The sequence below is a fragment of the Solanum verrucosum genome, unplaced genomic scaffold (assembly GCF_900185275.1).
Source record: "Solanum verrucosum unplaced genomic scaffold, falcon-dt-bn FXZP01000223.1, whole genome shotgun sequence".
Classification (NCBI taxonomy): Eukaryota; Viridiplantae; Streptophyta; class Magnoliopsida; order Solanales; family Solanaceae; genus Solanum; species Solanum verrucosum.
The window spans coordinates 713,063-732,006 of NW_026020290.1; the positions used below are offsets into that span (position 1 = coordinate 713,063).

General features: G+C 33.3%; 2 protein-coding genes and 1 pseudogene across 4 annotated transcripts in view; 1 reads left to right on the top strand and 2 right to left on the bottom strand.

Moving 5' to 3' along the window:
- Positions 1–18,944, top strand: part of LOC125834475 (RGS1-HXK1-interacting protein 1) — a 96,316-nt gene that overhangs the window by 38,785 nt on the left and 38,587 nt on the right. The window contains exon 9 of one of the 3 annotated variants that reach the window (XM_049513620.1): positions 8,520–8,531. The exons of 1 other annotated variant lie outside the window; for it this stretch is intronic. The gene's annotated coding sequence lies outside the window, so the exon portion shown is untranslated. Of the gene's footprint in view, positions 1–3,875; positions 3,887–8,519; positions 8,532–18,944 lie in introns of those variants that run through there. One more of the 3 variants, XM_049513619.1, reaches the window with a different exon arrangement.
- Positions 5,790–18,272, bottom strand: LOC125834468 (nuclear pore complex protein NUP214-like; annotated as a pseudogene).
- LOC125834477 (uncharacterized) lies at positions 8,571–9,230 on the bottom strand. Its single transcript, XM_049513626.1, has 2 exons — positions 8,864–9,230; positions 8,571–8,725 (listed from the first exon to the last, which is right to left on the bottom strand). Exons 1-2 carry the CDS (start codon positions 9,228–9,230, stop codon positions 8,571–8,573), a joined length of 522 nt encoding a protein of 173 aa, XP_049369583.1.

Here is an 18,944-nt window from a genome sequence, read left to right on the forward strand (position 1 = left end):
TAGAAAATAAGAGAGAGTATCACGAAGGTATGGGCTAGTAACCTTACAAAAATGTAGAAGCGAAAGGGTGAGTACCAAACCACATGGTAGTCAGCAAGTAAACTTATAAATACAGGCTAAGGGAATAGAATATGGGTACTCCTTACACCCCAACCGAACCTCCACAACTACAACCTGTATAAAACTGACCCAACCTAACAATTCACAATTTACAAAGCACACAACTCAGCAACAACACTCTAACAATATCATATTCTCAACAACAAGCTCAATATTCATCAATCACAAGTTCCACAGAAAGGCACTCACAAGATCAAGTTCACCAATGATAAAGTTGTCAATGCAATGAAATGCAATGTCAAGTATAATGATGCATGTCTAACCTATTGATACACACCCGTTGTCTCTCAGTCCGGGACCCATGGGGAACATATCTGTACATGCATCTGTCTGGGCGCGTGACACGTCCCTCAGTAATAGTATCCATCGCGGCGCGCGATACGTCTCTTGATATATAGTATCCATCGCGGCGCGTGACACGTCCCTCAAAATATAGTATTCATTGCGGTGCGGGATACGTCCCTTGAAAAGGTACATCCTCTTTAATTTCTTATTCTTTCTCAATTCACATAACACTTGTCACAGCCATGTCTTAGAACAATGCAAATGACATGTTCACACAAATAATGAGGAGATGATCATTTTCATAACATTGCACAATTCACAACAACACAATCATTATTCAACACCAACAATGATTCAATAAGTCTTTCAAAATTATTTTCAACACATCACACAACAACAATTAATCGCATTGCATTTTATTACCATTTTTCATCGTTAGAATTATTCAACAGGGACAAGTGAACCCATCACCAAGTCCCATTACTCCCCAACACATACCACAAGAAAATACACGACTTTATGCACTTAACAAGGGTTTAGAAATTCACTTGCCTCAATCAATCAAGAATTCACCCCGGAACTTGAGCCTTCCCCTTTCGTTGAACTTCCAACTCAAACAAATCTATTCACATTAATAATCACAATAAGATTTCAAAACTAACAACACCCATATAACTATATGTCCAACATAGACCCAAAAACTCACATCGAATCTATAATCAAGTTCCTATATCTTAATGTTAATTAACATGTCAACTCTTTCAATTTTCTCCAAACTTCAAGCGTAGGATTAAGTCTTACTTCCTCAAATATCATAATTTAATGGTATCATATAGTACAATACACCTAAAAGTTTATTACATATCTCAATATACCAAAATTTGATTCATATCCGACAACAAAATTTCAGCTACAAAATAGGATGCGAACCTAATTTTATAACATCACAGGTCGTAACTATGAATCCGAAGAATAGAATGGAGACCCTTTTGAAATAATACTATCACTTCAATCATTGTTTCATGATTATCCCTCCATCTTTTGTTTTCCTCAATTTTTCCTCTCTATGTAGACGATATTAGAGACACTTACTGCTAACCTCAAATTAATAACCAATAAAAATCATCCTAAGTGCTATCAAAGTATTGATAAGAAAATTCCAAGAAGGAATTAAAGTGCACGAACTTAAAATAGAAGTTCTTACCTGAAGCACCAAATATTCCTTTTCAAAATTGAGATTTTGAGCGTCTGCGGATATTATTTAATTCTAATTTTTCATATATAGGGGCCAAGTGGTGTAGGGTATTAATAAGTTATGGGCTTGACCCATTAACTATCAACTAAATAAATTAATTATAATATATATACCCATCAATTAAATAACCGTAGTTATCGAATAGTTTAAAATTCTCAAAACAACTTCACAGACTAATCATAAATGACTTGCAACAACTATTGGAAGGGGTAAAATGATAATTTATGAAAATTTCTAAAAATGACCTTACGGGTCGTTACATGATGAGAACCCTAACTTGAATAAAAATTATCAAAATATCTTTTCTTGAGATTCTTGAATTAGTTTCTTGAAAATCCTATGGCCAAGTATTAATATTTCTATTAATGATTCATGATTACAAGAAGGAATAAGAACTAGAAAAATTGAAATGTTTAGAGAAAAATTTGGAGAAAACACATTAAAAATCCCTAAACTTGGAAGCACAACTTACTTTAGCACTTATACTACACGGGCTTCTTTGGGGTGATTCTTTTTTGTTTGTTTTTATATATACAATTTTAGAAAGGTAAAAAAATAGAAAAAAAATGATGATTAATCCAAGATTATTAAAGTAAAAATAAAATCTCGAAAAAAAATCAAACTCTATAGATTCAAGACTAAAAAACATTCAATTTTTAAAACACATTACCAAATGAATAAATAATACAAATTTAAAAACTAAAATGTGCTGAAGAAATTATAAATTTTTTAATTAAAAAGCTTCAAGTTCTTCACAATCAATAAACCATTCCATAAGTAAGATTTTGAAGCAACAATAAATTGTTGGCTTTTTCACTTTTTCTTGTTCATCACTTCTAAGAATAAACAAGAATAGTTTGAAATGAAGGAGTGGGTGGGGTTTTTTTTTTGAAGAAGAAAAAAGGTGACAGGGAAGGGGCTCGAAGAAGAAGAAGAAGAAAGGGGTGAGGTAGGTGTGGATGGCGGGCGGGGGGGGGGGTGGGTTCGAAAAAGGTGAAAGAAGGGTGCATGCAGATGGGGGTTCGAAGAATGAGAAATAAAGTGGGGGTGGAGATTTCGAAGAAGGATAAAGCAGGTGGAGGGTTCGTCGAAGAAGAGAGTGGTGCATGTTGTGCCTGGCAAGAGGCGGCGATGATGGGTGTGAGCAAGAAGAAAGGTTAGGGCTCTTGGTTGATAAAGATGGTGGGGTGGTGGGGTGTGAAACCTTATTAGTTGGAAAGAAAAAAAGGGGCCTACTTACAATATGTGAATATATTGTTGTGATAGCACTAAGGTTTTCTTCCTTCATTCATTCACAATAGTACTCATTCATTAATGATATCATGATAGTATATATATATATATATATACTACTACTACTATGGTATCGTTAAGTTTTGTACGTTGATTCATGTACAATCAACTTATCCCTCAATGATATCAACAACTATACAACAACAACAACAATGACGACGACCACGACGACTAATGAGCAGTTCAAGAGAGAATTCATATTTCTCAATGATACCATCACATCATATCATATATTGATATGGTATCATTAAGGACTATTTCATATAATATGTAGCATTCTTCAGATTATGTATGATACCATCATAATATATGAATATGTTGTTGTGGTAGCACTAAGATTTTCATCACTAATTTATTTACAAATCTACTCATTTGTTAATGATACCATAACAATATATTCATATACTACTATGGCCTCCTTTTAGCACAAAAAAAAATACTACTATGATATCATTAATGTTTCCTACCGTCATTCATGTACAACCAACTCATTTCTCAATGATATCGTCACAACATATCATAAATTGACATGGTATCAATAAGGAATTGTTAGTTTTATAAATAAATTAGTGGATTTAATATTGTTTTTATTTTATTTTTATTAATCTTAATCTAGTTAGGTAATAGTTTCATCTTTGTTTTTGTTAAAAATGAAAATTTCAAAAGAGAAAGAATGAAAATAAGATAAATAATTAAAAAGGAGTAAAAGGGAAAAAAATAAATGATAAAAATGATACCATGACAATATATAGATAATGTGATGGTATCATTACAAATTGAAGCAAATAGAAAATATAAGAAACAAAAACAATTTTTTAAAAGATGGAATGAGAAAAAATAAAACATAAATAAAATTAAAAAATAAAATATAGAATAACCAATAATATGAAATTAAATTGTGGTAAAAATATTAAAGAATATTATGATTTAAGAAAATGAAAGGAAAAGAAAGAAAAATAATAAAGAAGAGACAAAATCAGAAAAAGAAACGAAAAGTAAGGAATAGGAAAAAAGGTAAATCTTACCAAACAACATAAAGAAAATTAGATGAAAAGAGAAACAACATAAATTTATCAAAAAATAATAGTAATGAACAACTAGAGAGAAAAAAGAGATTACAAAAAAGAGTTGGTTCCACGGTTTAAGAAAGTGGGAAAATGGTGCACAATTTAAGGACCACAAATCATGGTGGAAAAATATCAAATTAAATTATTTTCCCTATTTGTGGTGGATAGGGCAGTCTAGTAAAATATTTGGCAAGTGCATCCAATAAGGTTAAATATGTTGGATTGGGTCCAATTTGTGTGGTTTTCCCTTTGTATTATGTATCAAATGTATTTGTATTTTATATCAACTATATTTTGTATATGTATCAATTGTATACGTATTATGTATCAATTGTATTATGACAATTTGTATTCTGTCAATTGTATTTGTCGATACAAATCGTGTTTGTTAATACATTTGATACAATTATATTCGATATATGATACAAATCAATTGTATTCACACAATTATATTTATATAAAAAAAATTTCTATCAAATGTCTTTGTATTCTTTATCAATTGTATTCGTTATACAACAAATACACATGTATTCACCCTCTCTCCTCCCTCTCTCAATCTCACTCGCTCTCCTCCCTTTCTCAATCTCACACGCCTCTCTCCTCCTAAAATGAATATAAATCACCTTCATTTTGATACAAATCAGTTGTATCAATTGTATTTGTGATACAACCTAATACAACGAATACAACAAACATTCAACCTGTCTTCTCCCTCTCCTAGTCTCACTTGTCTCTCTCTTTTCCTAACATGAGCTATAATTCATTATTAAGCAAAACTATAATTATAGATCTCCAATTAAACCCAAACTATAGTCATTTTTGAAAGTTTCCTATCATGTAATAGTCGAAGTAGTTACTATAAAGGAAAGTTTACTTGAATGCAATAAATAATTACTGATTTTAGCGATAATTTTTATTTATTACCATTTATAGTAATACATAACAATACTATGTTAAATCTGCAATATGTATTAAAAGTGAATTATGTATGCAATATATATGTATTATAACTGTTTTTAAAAAATATATTATGCTTGTTTGGTAAGAAATTGACACATTATATTATAAGTATATTAAAATGTGTTATAAATGTTTTATTTATCAATAAAACTTGTATTAGATGTGAATAATAAATTGTTGTTTGTAATATGTATTAAATTGTATTATAAATGTATTAAAAGTGATCAAGTGAAAAAAATGTTATTGCTATAAATGATAAATATTTTTTTAATATAGTATATTTATGTAAGTTTCCCCACTATAAATAGCTAATTCTAGAGTTCACTTCACAAGTCTAGATTTTAATGAAAAAGTATGAATGTGACTACTAGGTGAGTGAATAGGTAATATCCCTTCTATCTGTTTAGTGAACCCATTTGGAATTTCCTTATTATGGATTCATTTTATGAGTTCAAACTCTTCTCCCTCGAATTGATTATCCTTTCTTCTGTTTTAATTTCTTGTGTTATCCCCTTTATCTTATCTTGTTTCTTCACCTGTCTATTCTATTTGCTTCCGCATACTTCAGTTCGTATCAATTTTTAACTAAAACTAGACATGTTTTTCTTCTTCAAATTTTTGGGAACCCTCTTGAGAGTCTAAAGAGCCCACACTAGTCTTTTTGTCTTATGCCATACATATGGTTTCCCTAATAGGAGAAGTCAAGAAAGACATCGTCCAAACAGTTTCATAGTTTTCTCACAAGATTCTTCATAATAAATAATGGACTCACTTCTTTAAGTCTTTTTGCTGTTTTAAAATTTCACATTTCAATAAATTTCAATCAAATAGGAATGATTTGGTCTAAATATAGCAGAGCTGCTATCTGAAAAGCCTGACCGAACAACAATTGGAGCAACAAATCCACCACCGGCTGTGGCAGAAGCTCCAAATCCACCAGCAGATGTGGCAGCAGCTCCAAATCCACCAGCACCTGTGGCAAGACCCAGACTGGAAAACCCGCCACCAGTAGAAGAAACTCCAGAAAACCCACCTCCGAAACCACCAGCAGAGCTATTGCTCATAAAACCTCTCCCAAAAGAGATTGCAGATCCCACACCAGTTCCAGGTATCCCAGCACCAAGCTACCTTGATTGTCCAAAAGTCCCAAGAATTGAACCTAAAGCGTGCTGCTCTTGTCCAACCTGAGCCGGCTGGCCAAACCCAGTCACTGCTGGAGCCTGACTCGTGGAAGTGAGGCTGAAGCTACTAGGAAAGGTACCAAAATTGGCAGGTGATGATGGTTGACGTGGATGTATCGGTTGAAAACTAAATGATGCTAGTCGAAATAACTCACCGCCGGAAGCTGTACTTGTAAATAAGGAGCTTGCTGGAGATGAAGCTTTATTCAGTGACACTGCACCAAATGGATTAGGTTTTGTAGAAACTGGAGCAGCAGCAGTTCCAATACCAAACCCAGCTAGGTTACCAAGTGCATTCACAGTCATCTGACTATTCTCAGGAGCTTCCTCTTCCATCTCATCCTCATGGCTGACAACATATGAATAACCACTCTTCACATTAATTGCACTATCAGCCCCTGATGGTGGAATGGAAGAAGCAGAAAGTGGCTGTCCAGGTATAGTATTCAAGCCGACATTTGAGACTTGACTTGATGCCTCACGAAGATTGACCTGATCTGCAGATTTCAAACTGGCAGACGGTTCATTTGTGTAATTTGATTGGACCAAAGGTTTAGCTTGTAAATTAGACACACTTATAGATACCACAGGCTGTGAAGCTGAATCTTGTAGTGTATTGGTCTTCGTACTTGGATTTACAAGTGAAGCTGGTGTGTCAGAATTTGTATCTGCCTTTCTATCATGGAAACTGAAGGCTGATACAGGATTGTAGGGGACGCGGACCTTGTCCTATCTGAGGAAGGAATAATGGGTAAGGAATCCAATTTTTGAGTGCTTGGAAGAGATGAAGACTGCGTCAGAGAAGCAACTGATGATTGAGATTGAGAGTCCTTTTGATTAGAACCCATATTGGCTTTAGAAATGGACCACGTAGATGATATTGTTGACAACATTGGCCTTTGTGAAGAAGATGAAGATGCTGATGGCATGATTTTTGCTTGTGACAAGGAACTCTCTGTTGATGCTTGGGAAGAAAATGAAATCTCATTACCCTGTCTTTTATTTACAACTTCTGAGTGTATGACCTTCACAGACAGAGTGAAGGCAGAATTAGCAGCAGTAGCAGTTGGTAAGGAATAGTTAGGACTACTGTCAGATTCAAACTGTGTGCTTCCACTTGTCATAGGTGCATTCTTCCAATCTCTGACAGGTTGGGTGATTCCAGGTTTACCATCAGCATTTGAAGTCTCAATTGTAAACTTGATTGGGGTCAATGTCTGTGCAGGAGGACTTGACGTGTTTGGCTACTGCATTTTGTTCCCTGATTGCTGAATGCAGGGGCGGCTCAAATCCATTGGTGGCCTAAGTTCAAAATCAAACTAGAGGCCTTAAAAACAAAATTATAAATGTTTTTATTTTAAATTTATTTTTCTAGCTTTTTGAGATGCAAAGTTATTAATAATTTTTGTGTATTCAATCTCTTCTAATAATTCTTTTTCAATCGATAATATAGTCAAACTACTTAATCTTTCTTGAGACATTATTGATCTTAAATAAGATTTTATTATTTTTAATTTTGAAAAACTTCTTTCGGCTGAGGCGACTGTTACGGGAATTGTTAACATTATTCTATAAGCAATGTAAGCATTTGGAAAAGAATCAAGTCTTTTTATTTGATTGAGTATCTCAATTAGAGTATTGCCTTCTACTTTTATGATTTCCCTTAACACTTTTAATTCAGAAAATAAGTCTAAACCGTCAATATCGGAGTGAGTATTATGTTTTAAGGAACATTCAAGATTAAGACAATATTTTTTTAAATTCTCATCATCTAATGATCTCAATTTTTTCCCACTAAATAAAAAACCAAAAATATTTTCATATACTTCAAATTGTTCAAATCTATTTTGAAGTGAAAAGGTGACTTGGTCTACTATGTATAAGAAGTAATCAACTCTAAATGATTCTTCAAGAGATCTTGTGATTTCATTATCAACATTCTCATCAAATTGTTTTTTTTTATAAATTACACGTTTCTTACGAAATACAGGTTCAATATTCATCTCTAATGTAATTTCCTTAGCCGAAATCATAGCACTTGTAAATCCTTCTTCTCTATATGTTTTAAGAAAAGAAACTAAACCTCTTAATTGATCTATAGCGACATCAATATGCATATCTTTTTATTGTAAACTTTTGCTAATTGAATTTACAGCAAATAGTACATCATACCAAATAGTCATACCCAATAAAAATTCAAAATTTTCAAGCTCAAAAATTGCTAAACAATTAGCTTCACTTTTTATTTTTGGATCATCACTAACTTCTTCTAATTTAAATAAAGCATCTCTTATTTGTGGAGTTTGAAACCTTATTGCTTTAACACTTTCAATACGACTTTCCCACCGTGTTTGTAACAATGATTTAAGAGTTAAACTAGGTACACTATCTTTTAAAATTTTCCACCGCTTAGTAGACGAAGAAAATTCCTTGGTGTTTTCCCTTCATATTAAACCCATTATCATATCCTTGTCCTCTTAAATTATCAATATCAAGTCCAATACATTTTATTTCATCTAAAATAACTTCAAAAAGACCTTTTCCACTTGTATCATCCACTTTTAAGAATTCTAAGAAATATTCGGTTACATTTATTGGAGTTGTCGAAATATCTACAATCCGTATTATAAAAGACATTTGGTCTTGATGACTTGTATCTGGCGTGCAATCAAGTATGATAGAGAAATACTTTGTTTTTATAACTTTTTCAATAATCTTGTTCTTAATTTCACTTGCCAATAAATTTATTAATTCATTTTGTATATTATGTCCAAGATAATGATTATGAATTTCATCATGTTTGATTCGTCGAATATGTTCTTGCATAATTGGATCAAATTCTGCAATCATTTCAATAAGACTCAAGAAGTTTCCGTTATTTTCTTGATAGATTTTTTCATTTTCCCCCCTAAATGCCAAATTATTTCTTTCAAGAGTTTTTATGACAAAAATAATTCTTGACAATACATTTTTCCAATGTTCTCTATCTCTATTAATTTGGTCTTGAATGTTTTTATCGATCGTTTTATTATTATGCAATCTAAATTCTAAATCAATCCATGAACTCATATTAGTAATATGTTGGTTAGTTGTTTCATGGGTTCTAAGCTTAGTAGTAAGATTTTTCCAATCTCTACTACCTTCATTAGCTAACTTATTATTCTTTGCATTAAAGGTCGTATTAAATAACTTACAAAAAAACAAAATATCTTATTCAAATATTTGGAATAAACGAACCATCTTCTTTCATGTCTTTCTCCATTTGCCAACTTTTGAAAATAATATGTAGTAGAAAAGTGCCTTAAAAATTTATCCTTTGGAAAACATGTGTCGGTAATTCTAATTGGTCCCTTTTCTACTAATAAGTCTCTTAACTTTGTATCAACAATATTCCATTGACTAGGATCATAGATATTTTTAGGAGTATGATTATTTAATTCATTTATAAGTTCTTGATTTTCTTGGGAATCTACATCCGACTTTTCACTAATTTCCTCTCCTTCTTCTTTTTGATTTATATCATTATCTAACTCAACTTCTACTAAGTTTGTAACTTGTTCTTCTAAAGAGCATTCCGCTACCTTTTTTGATTTAATTTTATCATTGTTTTCCAAAAATTTATCAAGAGCACCTTTTTGAGATTTTATCAAGTTATCGACTTTTCTTTTTTTTTTTAAGTTTTGAATGACCGGATTCATATTTTCTAGTTGACATATTAAAATCTAACAAATATTTTAAACACAATTTACAATATCAAATAAAAAATATAATAAACATAAGACACGAAACAAAAATAATATTAGAAATTAGAATGATATTACCGAATTCAAAAGCTATGAAGACTTGATTTCCGAAAATGAATCGGGCTGCTGCAATATAGTTTTCTCCAAATTTAAAATATAAACTATCAATATAACAAGTAAATTTTTTAGCTTTGAATAAGAGAGATGTAAGATTAGAAAAGAGAAAGTGAGAAGAATAGAAGGGAGGAGAATAGAATATATAAAAATAAAATTAGAAAAAAAAGAAGGTAAAAAAAAGAAGATAACTTGTACATTAAAAAAAAGTACACAACTTTTTATTGAAAAGTTAAAAAGTCATAGTCATATCTATGATTATCACTTCATTTAGTCGTTTACATTTATTGACTTAGCTCTAACAATTTTTTTTTAAAAAAATTACTTTCCTAATTAACTAAAAAATGGGGCCTTTGCATTTATTGTCTTAGTTCTAATTTTTTTTAAAATTTAATCCTACCTATTAACTAAAAAATGGACCCCCCAATTTGCCAAGGACATTTTTACAAGCCTTACCAACCGCCCCTGGCAGAATGGCCTTTGGTCCACCTATTTGCACAATATCTTTAAGTGATATTATGCTTCTCCTTGATCTTGTCGTAGCAAGATTGGGAGTATCTACCAAACTATATTGGCTAGTGACTGCAGTCAACTGTGATTCATGCTGCAGTAAAGAGACTGGAGAACTCATTGGTGGTGTGTCAGTTGCATGTCTCGAAAGTCCATCCGCCCATTGGAAAAAAGGATTTCAGTGGACTGTTTTGCTGGTAAATCATGAAGACCTGCATATGTTTTAGCAAAATATATTAAAATTGCATTACATCAATTCATTGAACACACATTCAGCATATTTATTGGTTTAGGTTGGGAACCTTCGCCTCTAACTTGCTGTGAAGAGGTGGAAGAGGCATTAAAGTTATTCAATTGAGCAGTCACTGGTCTCTCTCGCGTCTTAGACTGGTGATGTTTCTGATCCAGTGACAAAGATGCTTAAGTTTCTCCTCTTATTTGAATAGATGCTTAAGTTTCTCCTCTTAATTGCAAGTTCCCAACTATCTACCCCACACCAACCTACATAATTTACTCAACCTAGTCAAATAATAACAGACAGCAAAACATAACAGTCTTTACTTTTGTGCTTAACTATGTAATCTAGGATTCAGAAAGCCCGATAACTTGTCTTTCTTTTTCTTTTGCAAAATATTTGTAAGTACATATACCCTTCCATTGTACTCACTTTTTTAAATAAATATTTTTATACAATGCATATTATTTTCAATATACCAAACCAAACAATGCATAAGAAATAATCTATGCATAAATAATACAAATATAACTAATACAAGCATTACTAATGCACGCATTACTAATACACTCTATTGAACATTATTTTTATACACTTTACCAAACGACCACTCTTAGATCTTCACTCCCACTTTATTACCAACTTGTTGGTTTTTTAAAAGATGGGGCAGCAAAAAAAGGGTTGGAAATGTCTATCAATAATTTTCTTAAGCATAGGACTTTAAATAGCCAACTTACAACAAAAAATCTGCATAATTTAAAATTCAAAAAACCTAAAATATCTCAACAAACTAACAATCTAGTAAAAAATTAAAATTCAAATCATTCTAAACCTAAGCAACTTAATTATTAGGCTAAAAAGGCAATTACTACAGTAACTTAAAAACAATTTTCAACCCTCCTCATTTACTTTAGTTACTGCAAATTCAAAAAGTTGCTCCTCAATTATTTTTTTGATAGTCGATGCTGAATTCTTTTGATTATGTTGAACTTGCACAATTTTTGATATTGATCTTTCTCTTCTTTTTTTTCCATCGGTTTTGTGCTTAAAAACAACCTCAAGAATCTTGTCCTGTTTTAAAGCTCTTTTGAAAGTGCTCTCATCTGGACAATGATAGGATTTGCAAGGAGTTGTTTCAAGGATTGATCTTCCATCATAACATCCCATAAAACATAGGTTCTAAAGTATGGTTTCATTCTCACCCACCAAATTTAATAGTTTTCATCGGTAAAAAATTGTGGGGCATTGAAAGAGAGATTGTTGCTTGTCATGGTTGAAAAGTGGGTTAAAATTGATATTGGTTAAAAACAGTATGTGCGTTGAAAATAACCGTGATGGGTTAAAAATAGTGTTTTAAAAGAACTCAAATATCCCTTCAGATCAAGGAGGCTCTTCATACCAATGTTAGTTTTTTCAAAAGACGGGGTAGCAAAAAAAGGGTTGAAAATGTCTCTAAATATTTTTCTTAAGCATAAGAGGGGGCTTTAAATAGCAAACTTACAACAAAAATCTGCATAGTTCAAAATTCAAAAAATTAAAATATCTCAACAAACTAAAACAACCTAGTAAAAATTAAAATTAAAATTATCCTAAACCTAAGCAACTTATTATTAGGCTAAAAATAAAATTATTGCAGTAACTTAAAGCAATTTTCAACACAACCTATGTGTGGTTACCCCAATTTCCAACAACCTAGTGAAGGTCCCTGTAATTCCATACATGTTAGGTCTTCTTTTTGCTCTACAATCAATGGTTAATGCCACCAAAGTTGCATCCAAGATCTGCCTACCTTCCACAAAAGTATTATGTGAAGATGAAACAGTCTCATTCAGAACCTTTTTAAGTCTATTAGAAAGCACCTTAGATATGATCTTGTAGATGCTTCCCACTACATCAATAGGCCTATAGTCCCCAAGGCGCGTAGCTCCCTCCCGTTTAGGAGTACTAAAAATGAATGAAGCACTTAAGATCCTCTCGAACTCCCCTCTTTCATGGAACTCATCAATGGTCTCCATAATATTGCTCTTAACTCTACTCCAACAATGTTGGAAGAACGCCAAAGTAAATCCATCAGGGCCTAGGGCCTTCCCTTATACTACACAGTTGTGTTAAAAGTCACTTCCTCATGTGCACAATGAGTGAAATAATGAGGTTTAAAGTGGTCAGATCATCAATATATAACAACAACAACTATTCATACCAAAATATGATATTTTACACAACAAAGCAACAACCCACCTAAAGGTGATCCAGGTGTCAACTTGGAAATGGAAATTTCATTGGCATCTCAAGAGAAGGCTAGAATATTACCCGATCAAGTGAGTCACAACATCTCCTTGCTGTCTCTGGTTCAGAGCTCTTCACAGGACTTGTCTGCTTTCTCCTGGATCATTCTTTAACATCAAGAAAGACTGCTACTGCCTTGTTGAAAGGTGTATTTACAACCTTTTCCCTAACTGGAGACTTGTAAGAGGCACCATCATAGGATAGACCAATTGTTTCAAATAATTCCTTCCTAACATTCTGACCTTTTGCAGGATAATGTATGCTCAAATCAGTCACCAGTTTTGAGTGACTTTCAGAAAGTTGTTCTTCTACTGATAGCTGTGTATTCATTGTATTACGTAAATTGTGCAAGGACTGGAAATTCCTGAAATGCAAATAGCTCCAACGTTCACCCTAACTTTAATCACTAAAGATGAAAAAAAAAGTTTTGGTACAGAGGGAATGCATGATGGAGAAGCAAATTTATTATTCTCGTGAAGGAAAGTTGGAAGCAATACGTGCAATGATATTGAAGTGAGAGTATAAAGTAGACAATCATAACCAAGATAAACCTATTTGTGTATCGAAAGACAACGGGAAAAACCCAATACCTAGGTTGTCCACTGCTCTGGAAACCCCTTTTACTTGTTTGTATCCCGTCAGCGTCACCAAACTTATTCAACTCAAGATTGTTAAAATGTCTATCCAATTGAATCAGCTGGTTTGTTAAGCTCTACAAAAAAGAGAAAATTCAAGTGATGAGGAAAACATTAGGAAGGGAAGGAACAAAAGCATTAACATTGATCATTCTGATGGCACCTTATTAACTTCGTTTACATGTTGCCTCTTTAACTCCAGTTCAAAAGATAATTTTTGGCGATTCCAAAGATCCCAATACCGTTGATCAGTAACTTGCTTAAATATTCCTTCCATGTATACTTTCTTCGCCAAAACTGGAAATTAAAAAAGAGAGAGGATACATCATAATGATGGCATCAATGTCATCAACAATAATAACTACGCCTCAATAAGTTGGGATCACCTATATGAATCCCTACTTCTTCATTTAAGCTCATTTGATATCATCAGCATACTCAATATAATTTATCCTATAGAAAATCTAGTAACAAGAAGATTTAATCAGAATTATAAACTCTTGTGGAAAATGAAATTCAAAAAGAGCATAAATAAATATGAAACGAAAAAATATTAGTTCTCTATCAAGTCTAAAACCTATCCTTAGCTAGTAGCCATCACTTATATGGTTACTAAATTGTGTTGGAATTAATGCATTCACACATGTTTAGTATTTCAATATTGTCTCTTAGTTTTTCAAGAAGTCTTTTAGGATTTTGTAATACATGTATCTAGTAATTTGTGATACATGTATCTAGTTAATTGTGCAAGACTTTTTGTTTTCTATTTTGAGTAGTATAAATAGTGATGTAGTAGATGATTGTAATCATCTCAAGTGGCCTTAAGTAGCTTATATAAACCTTGAGCATTCTCTAAAGATAGTATTCTCGTTCTATATTTCCTACAAATTGTACATGTAATTCGTCCAATGTCACAATCAGTTTTTTTTCCCAAATAAATAGTGATTGTACTATTGTTATATGGTTTAAGCTCCAATATCCCGAAAGAGAGTCAACTAGAGGCAAAAATTGAAGAGAGACAAAGCAGAGAGCTCGGGAGATAATGTTTGTCCTCTGAACATATCCCTTGTGTTTATAGATGTACATTCTGAAGCTGATGCAACAAAGCACAAGAATTTCATAAGATAATGTCCTTTTGTCACGACCTAGACCGTCGTGATTGGTACCCACACTAACCATCCGGTGGGAGAACCCCTACTACAACCCAAACTAAGCAACTAAACTAAACCAAGGCAATTAAGTTACGGAAGTAAGTTAATTAACTAAACAAATGCGGAATTAAATACATAGAACTTGAAAGTCATTGTACCAAAACTCTACTAATGACAAGTTTAAGAACAAGGGGTACAATCCCGAAACTATACAACAACAAATAGTCTGAGTCCGAAAAGAGTGGACTTACACAAGAGAGATCCATGGCAGCCCGAAAGAACTGGCTCACCTTTGAATCCGGTCACGCTCATTAGTCACATAGCTGAGGTCTATCAATAGCCAACTGACGATGCCCTGTACTCAACAAAGAAAGAGCAAGTGTAGAATCAGTACACAACCACTGTGTACTAGTAGGATCACATGGCTATCCCACAAAGTGTAACATACATTAGTCAATACGACAATATAATCACATGCACATATCGAACATATACAATATCATCAACATATACGAACAATGAACAACTTCATGATTCTCACATATCACAATTATATCAATTTTGAGAAACATACCGTCTTTCAATATCAATCATCATTAGATATAAACGAACTCATCACAAGTAGATACACAACATAATTCAATGGTTCTCTCACAGAACCCAATTCAATGGTTCTCTCATGGAACCCAAACCCAAACAGTTAGCATGCCGGAATGTGGCAATCCAATCCCATATTTATGCCGGAACGTGGCAATCCGATCCCAGTTAGGTATGCTGGAACGTGGCAATCCGATCCCATATTTATGCCGAAACGTGGCAACCGATGCCAGTTAGTGTGTCGGATTGTGACACCTTCCCATTCAACAAACCACAACCACAATCACAATCACAATGTATATTCTCACAATCATACAATAAGAGGTGATTCATGACATACAATTATTCAATTATCCTCACTTACAACAAGTGTGATCAATAATGCAACATTCTCATACATACATGTATCATAATGAAGTAAGAACAAACATACATACATCACACAATCATAGAATCACAACTATCACCTACCTCGAATCCAAGCTTGAATCTCCTAAGGCACTTGAATCTTCCCTTTTCGGATTCTTCCTGCTTGTTCGTGGTCTAAAAACATACAATTAACGCAAGGATCAACAATCAAAGGTCTAATTATCTGGATTATAACAAACCCAATAACCCTAGACCAAACCCAAGATCCTAATACCCAATTTAGGGTTGTTTCCACCATAGAATTATTAACAAAATCCTCCCCCATCAATATTTATCCATTCTATTACGTTCTACGGATCAAAAAATGGATTCGGGGAGTGAAAAGCTTACCTTTGGCCTCAAGAATGGTGAGAAACGATCAAGAACTCGTCTGGGGTAGTCTCCTTATCTTTAAATATCGAAAAGTGCCAAATACGGTCATTTAGGGGTTTATATGACTTTAAGCTGAATTTTTCCCACTATAGCGTATCCCATCCCACTCTGGAGGCCCTAATCCCGGTCCGACGGCTTGCACAGAGACAAATTGTTACCCGTTCACGCTAAGATCATTTTGGGAGTTCTACTAGCCCGAATTCAATTCTGTAAAGTCGTACGGGTTCCTTATAGTCTTAGCTATTCACTCATGTAATCAAATTCATAATTAGATCTCTCATTCATTACTAGATTTCCCTAGACCTCACTGACTCAAATTTCATCCAAATCTGGACTAGGTTAGGGAATTCCAAGTTACTACCAAAAATTTTCCGACCCTAATTCTTTCTCCATTGGTTTTTCCCTAACGACAAAATCAGGTCGTTACACCTTTGAATCTGTTTGGATTGGCGTAAAAGTTGTTCAAACCTATTTTAAGTCATTTTTGGCTTTTGGAAGTGTTTGACAATGTTAAAATAACTTAAAATAAGTTAAAATGACTTAAAAACTGTTTAAAACCAAAAGTAGGTCTCCCCTTTTTTTTATTTTTTTACTTAAAAGTCATTTAATTTTGACTTTTATTTTTTGACTTAAAAGCTATTTTTGTTAAGCCAATCCAAACAGGCTCTTAATTATTTGGCATTGGCAAAGACCAGTGAGAAATAAGAGAAATTGGAAGAGGATAGTGCTATAAATTAGGACATTTTCCTTAAAAGAAATTATTAACATGGTAAGAACCCATTCCTATAAATATGGGAAATGGTCCGATGTGAATGGTTGTGTGAATAGGAATAGGAATTATTTTATTTTCCTTTTAATGATTACTAGTAAACACTATTTAAATCCCAACATGCTTGAGGGAATAATAAAAAAACTCTATTCCCAAAGTTTGTCCTATTTTCACGAAGTCTAACAAATTAAAGATATTTTTTCACATGTAAGCCATATATATGCGAAGTACTAAAATTATCGTTTTAAATGAGGGGTGGTTACTGAATAAATAGTTTCCAAAAATAGAAAGGTTAATTCTTTTAGAGACAGACTAGATAGTAAAGTGTCACAAAAATTGGGACCATATGAATGTTGTTTAGCCTTGTTAGAGTCCCACAATGGTCGAGTGCATACATTGTGTCTATTCTATATGGTTGTGGCCAATTCTCACCTCATATTGGTCTTAGAATTGAGCGAGATCTTAAGTCTACTTTCACCAACATAGTATAAGAGTTAGACTCATACATATTTTGTTTTTACCTAGTGTAGGGTCCTACATTATATTATTCATGCTCCAAAGGTCAAGTCAAGGGCATGTACAAGAGGCATAAAAATCTCGCACTGATTAAGGATATAAGTTGCAGTCTATTTGCATGATTGTGCACAAACACCTTCTCACGAGCTACCTTGGAGGTTGAGAGGCAGATCCAAAATCCACTTAATAAGTCTAGATTGAACAAACTCATCTTTACCCAATAAACTTTGAAGAGGCTAAGTCATAACAATTTATTGGCTCTCCCCATTTTACTTGCCCGCACAATCCACCTGTTTGACACCTCTCACTAAAACTACTATAATTGGTAAATAAATGGTTTTAGCGTTAGTCACTTTTGTGCAGCATTTTGTGCACACACTACAGTGGTCAGTGATGTTTGCGGAATCAAGACACAACTTCCGATGCAAGTGTCTACGATCGCACAATAGTTTAGTAACCCAACTAAGGGCTGGGATCGTCCTAAGAGAGTGGTTGTGAGAATTTAAAGAAAAATAAAATTTCGTTCTAACTAGTCATAGCTAAAGACATTAACGAGTAAAAACATTGTAAATTAAAGGGGGGGGGGGGGACATAAGAGTGTCAATTAACAATGGGTTTTTTTTGTCACAAGTAAGTTAAAAATAGCTAAATCAACAAGGGTTTCTAAGTAATCAGAGGGGATCCTTGGGATGTGATGGGAATACGGGTTAAGCTAGATTATTGGGTACATGCTTTCGATAGAAGATTCATAGAGTAATTGTGACTAGGCTAGACTTTAAGGGGGATAAGCTCTCTCTCGAGCAACTTACCCTGTTTCAAATGTGTTCCTCTCGGACACTCATTTGCCACATGAAGACCATCCTACGCCTTAACCCACTCACTCTCTCGAGCTGAGTGTGTGGACATGGGACTAGGGTTCACTCTCTCGAGCTGAACCTCATGTCGACCCACTCACATTGGCCATCAATCTAGTGGTCTTAGTTTTACGACCTCTCTCTCGAGCAAGCCAAAAACACATAAATAAAATTGTATTTGCAATTACAAATTCATTAAATTCATCCACAACCACATTTAAACTACGAATATACTATCAACAAGCAAAACTCAACAATTATCTTAACCCATATTCGCTAAATCACACCCCAAGAATTGGGGTTTTTAGCCACACATCAAGAGATAGAAATTTATACCTAAATGAGCTTGCATTCAAATGGGTATGAAGATTTAAGTCTTGTTACAGACCAAGAATGAAGAATCCAAGAGATCCAAGTCCAAATCCTTTGAGATGAAACCCTCTTCTTCTTCAAGTATTCAAAACCCTCTCAAACTTAGAGCAAAATATCAAAAAGTACTATTTTCTAAGTGAAAATTATAATAATTGTTCCACACTAAAAACTAGAACTCTAACTAGTATTTATAGTTTTCA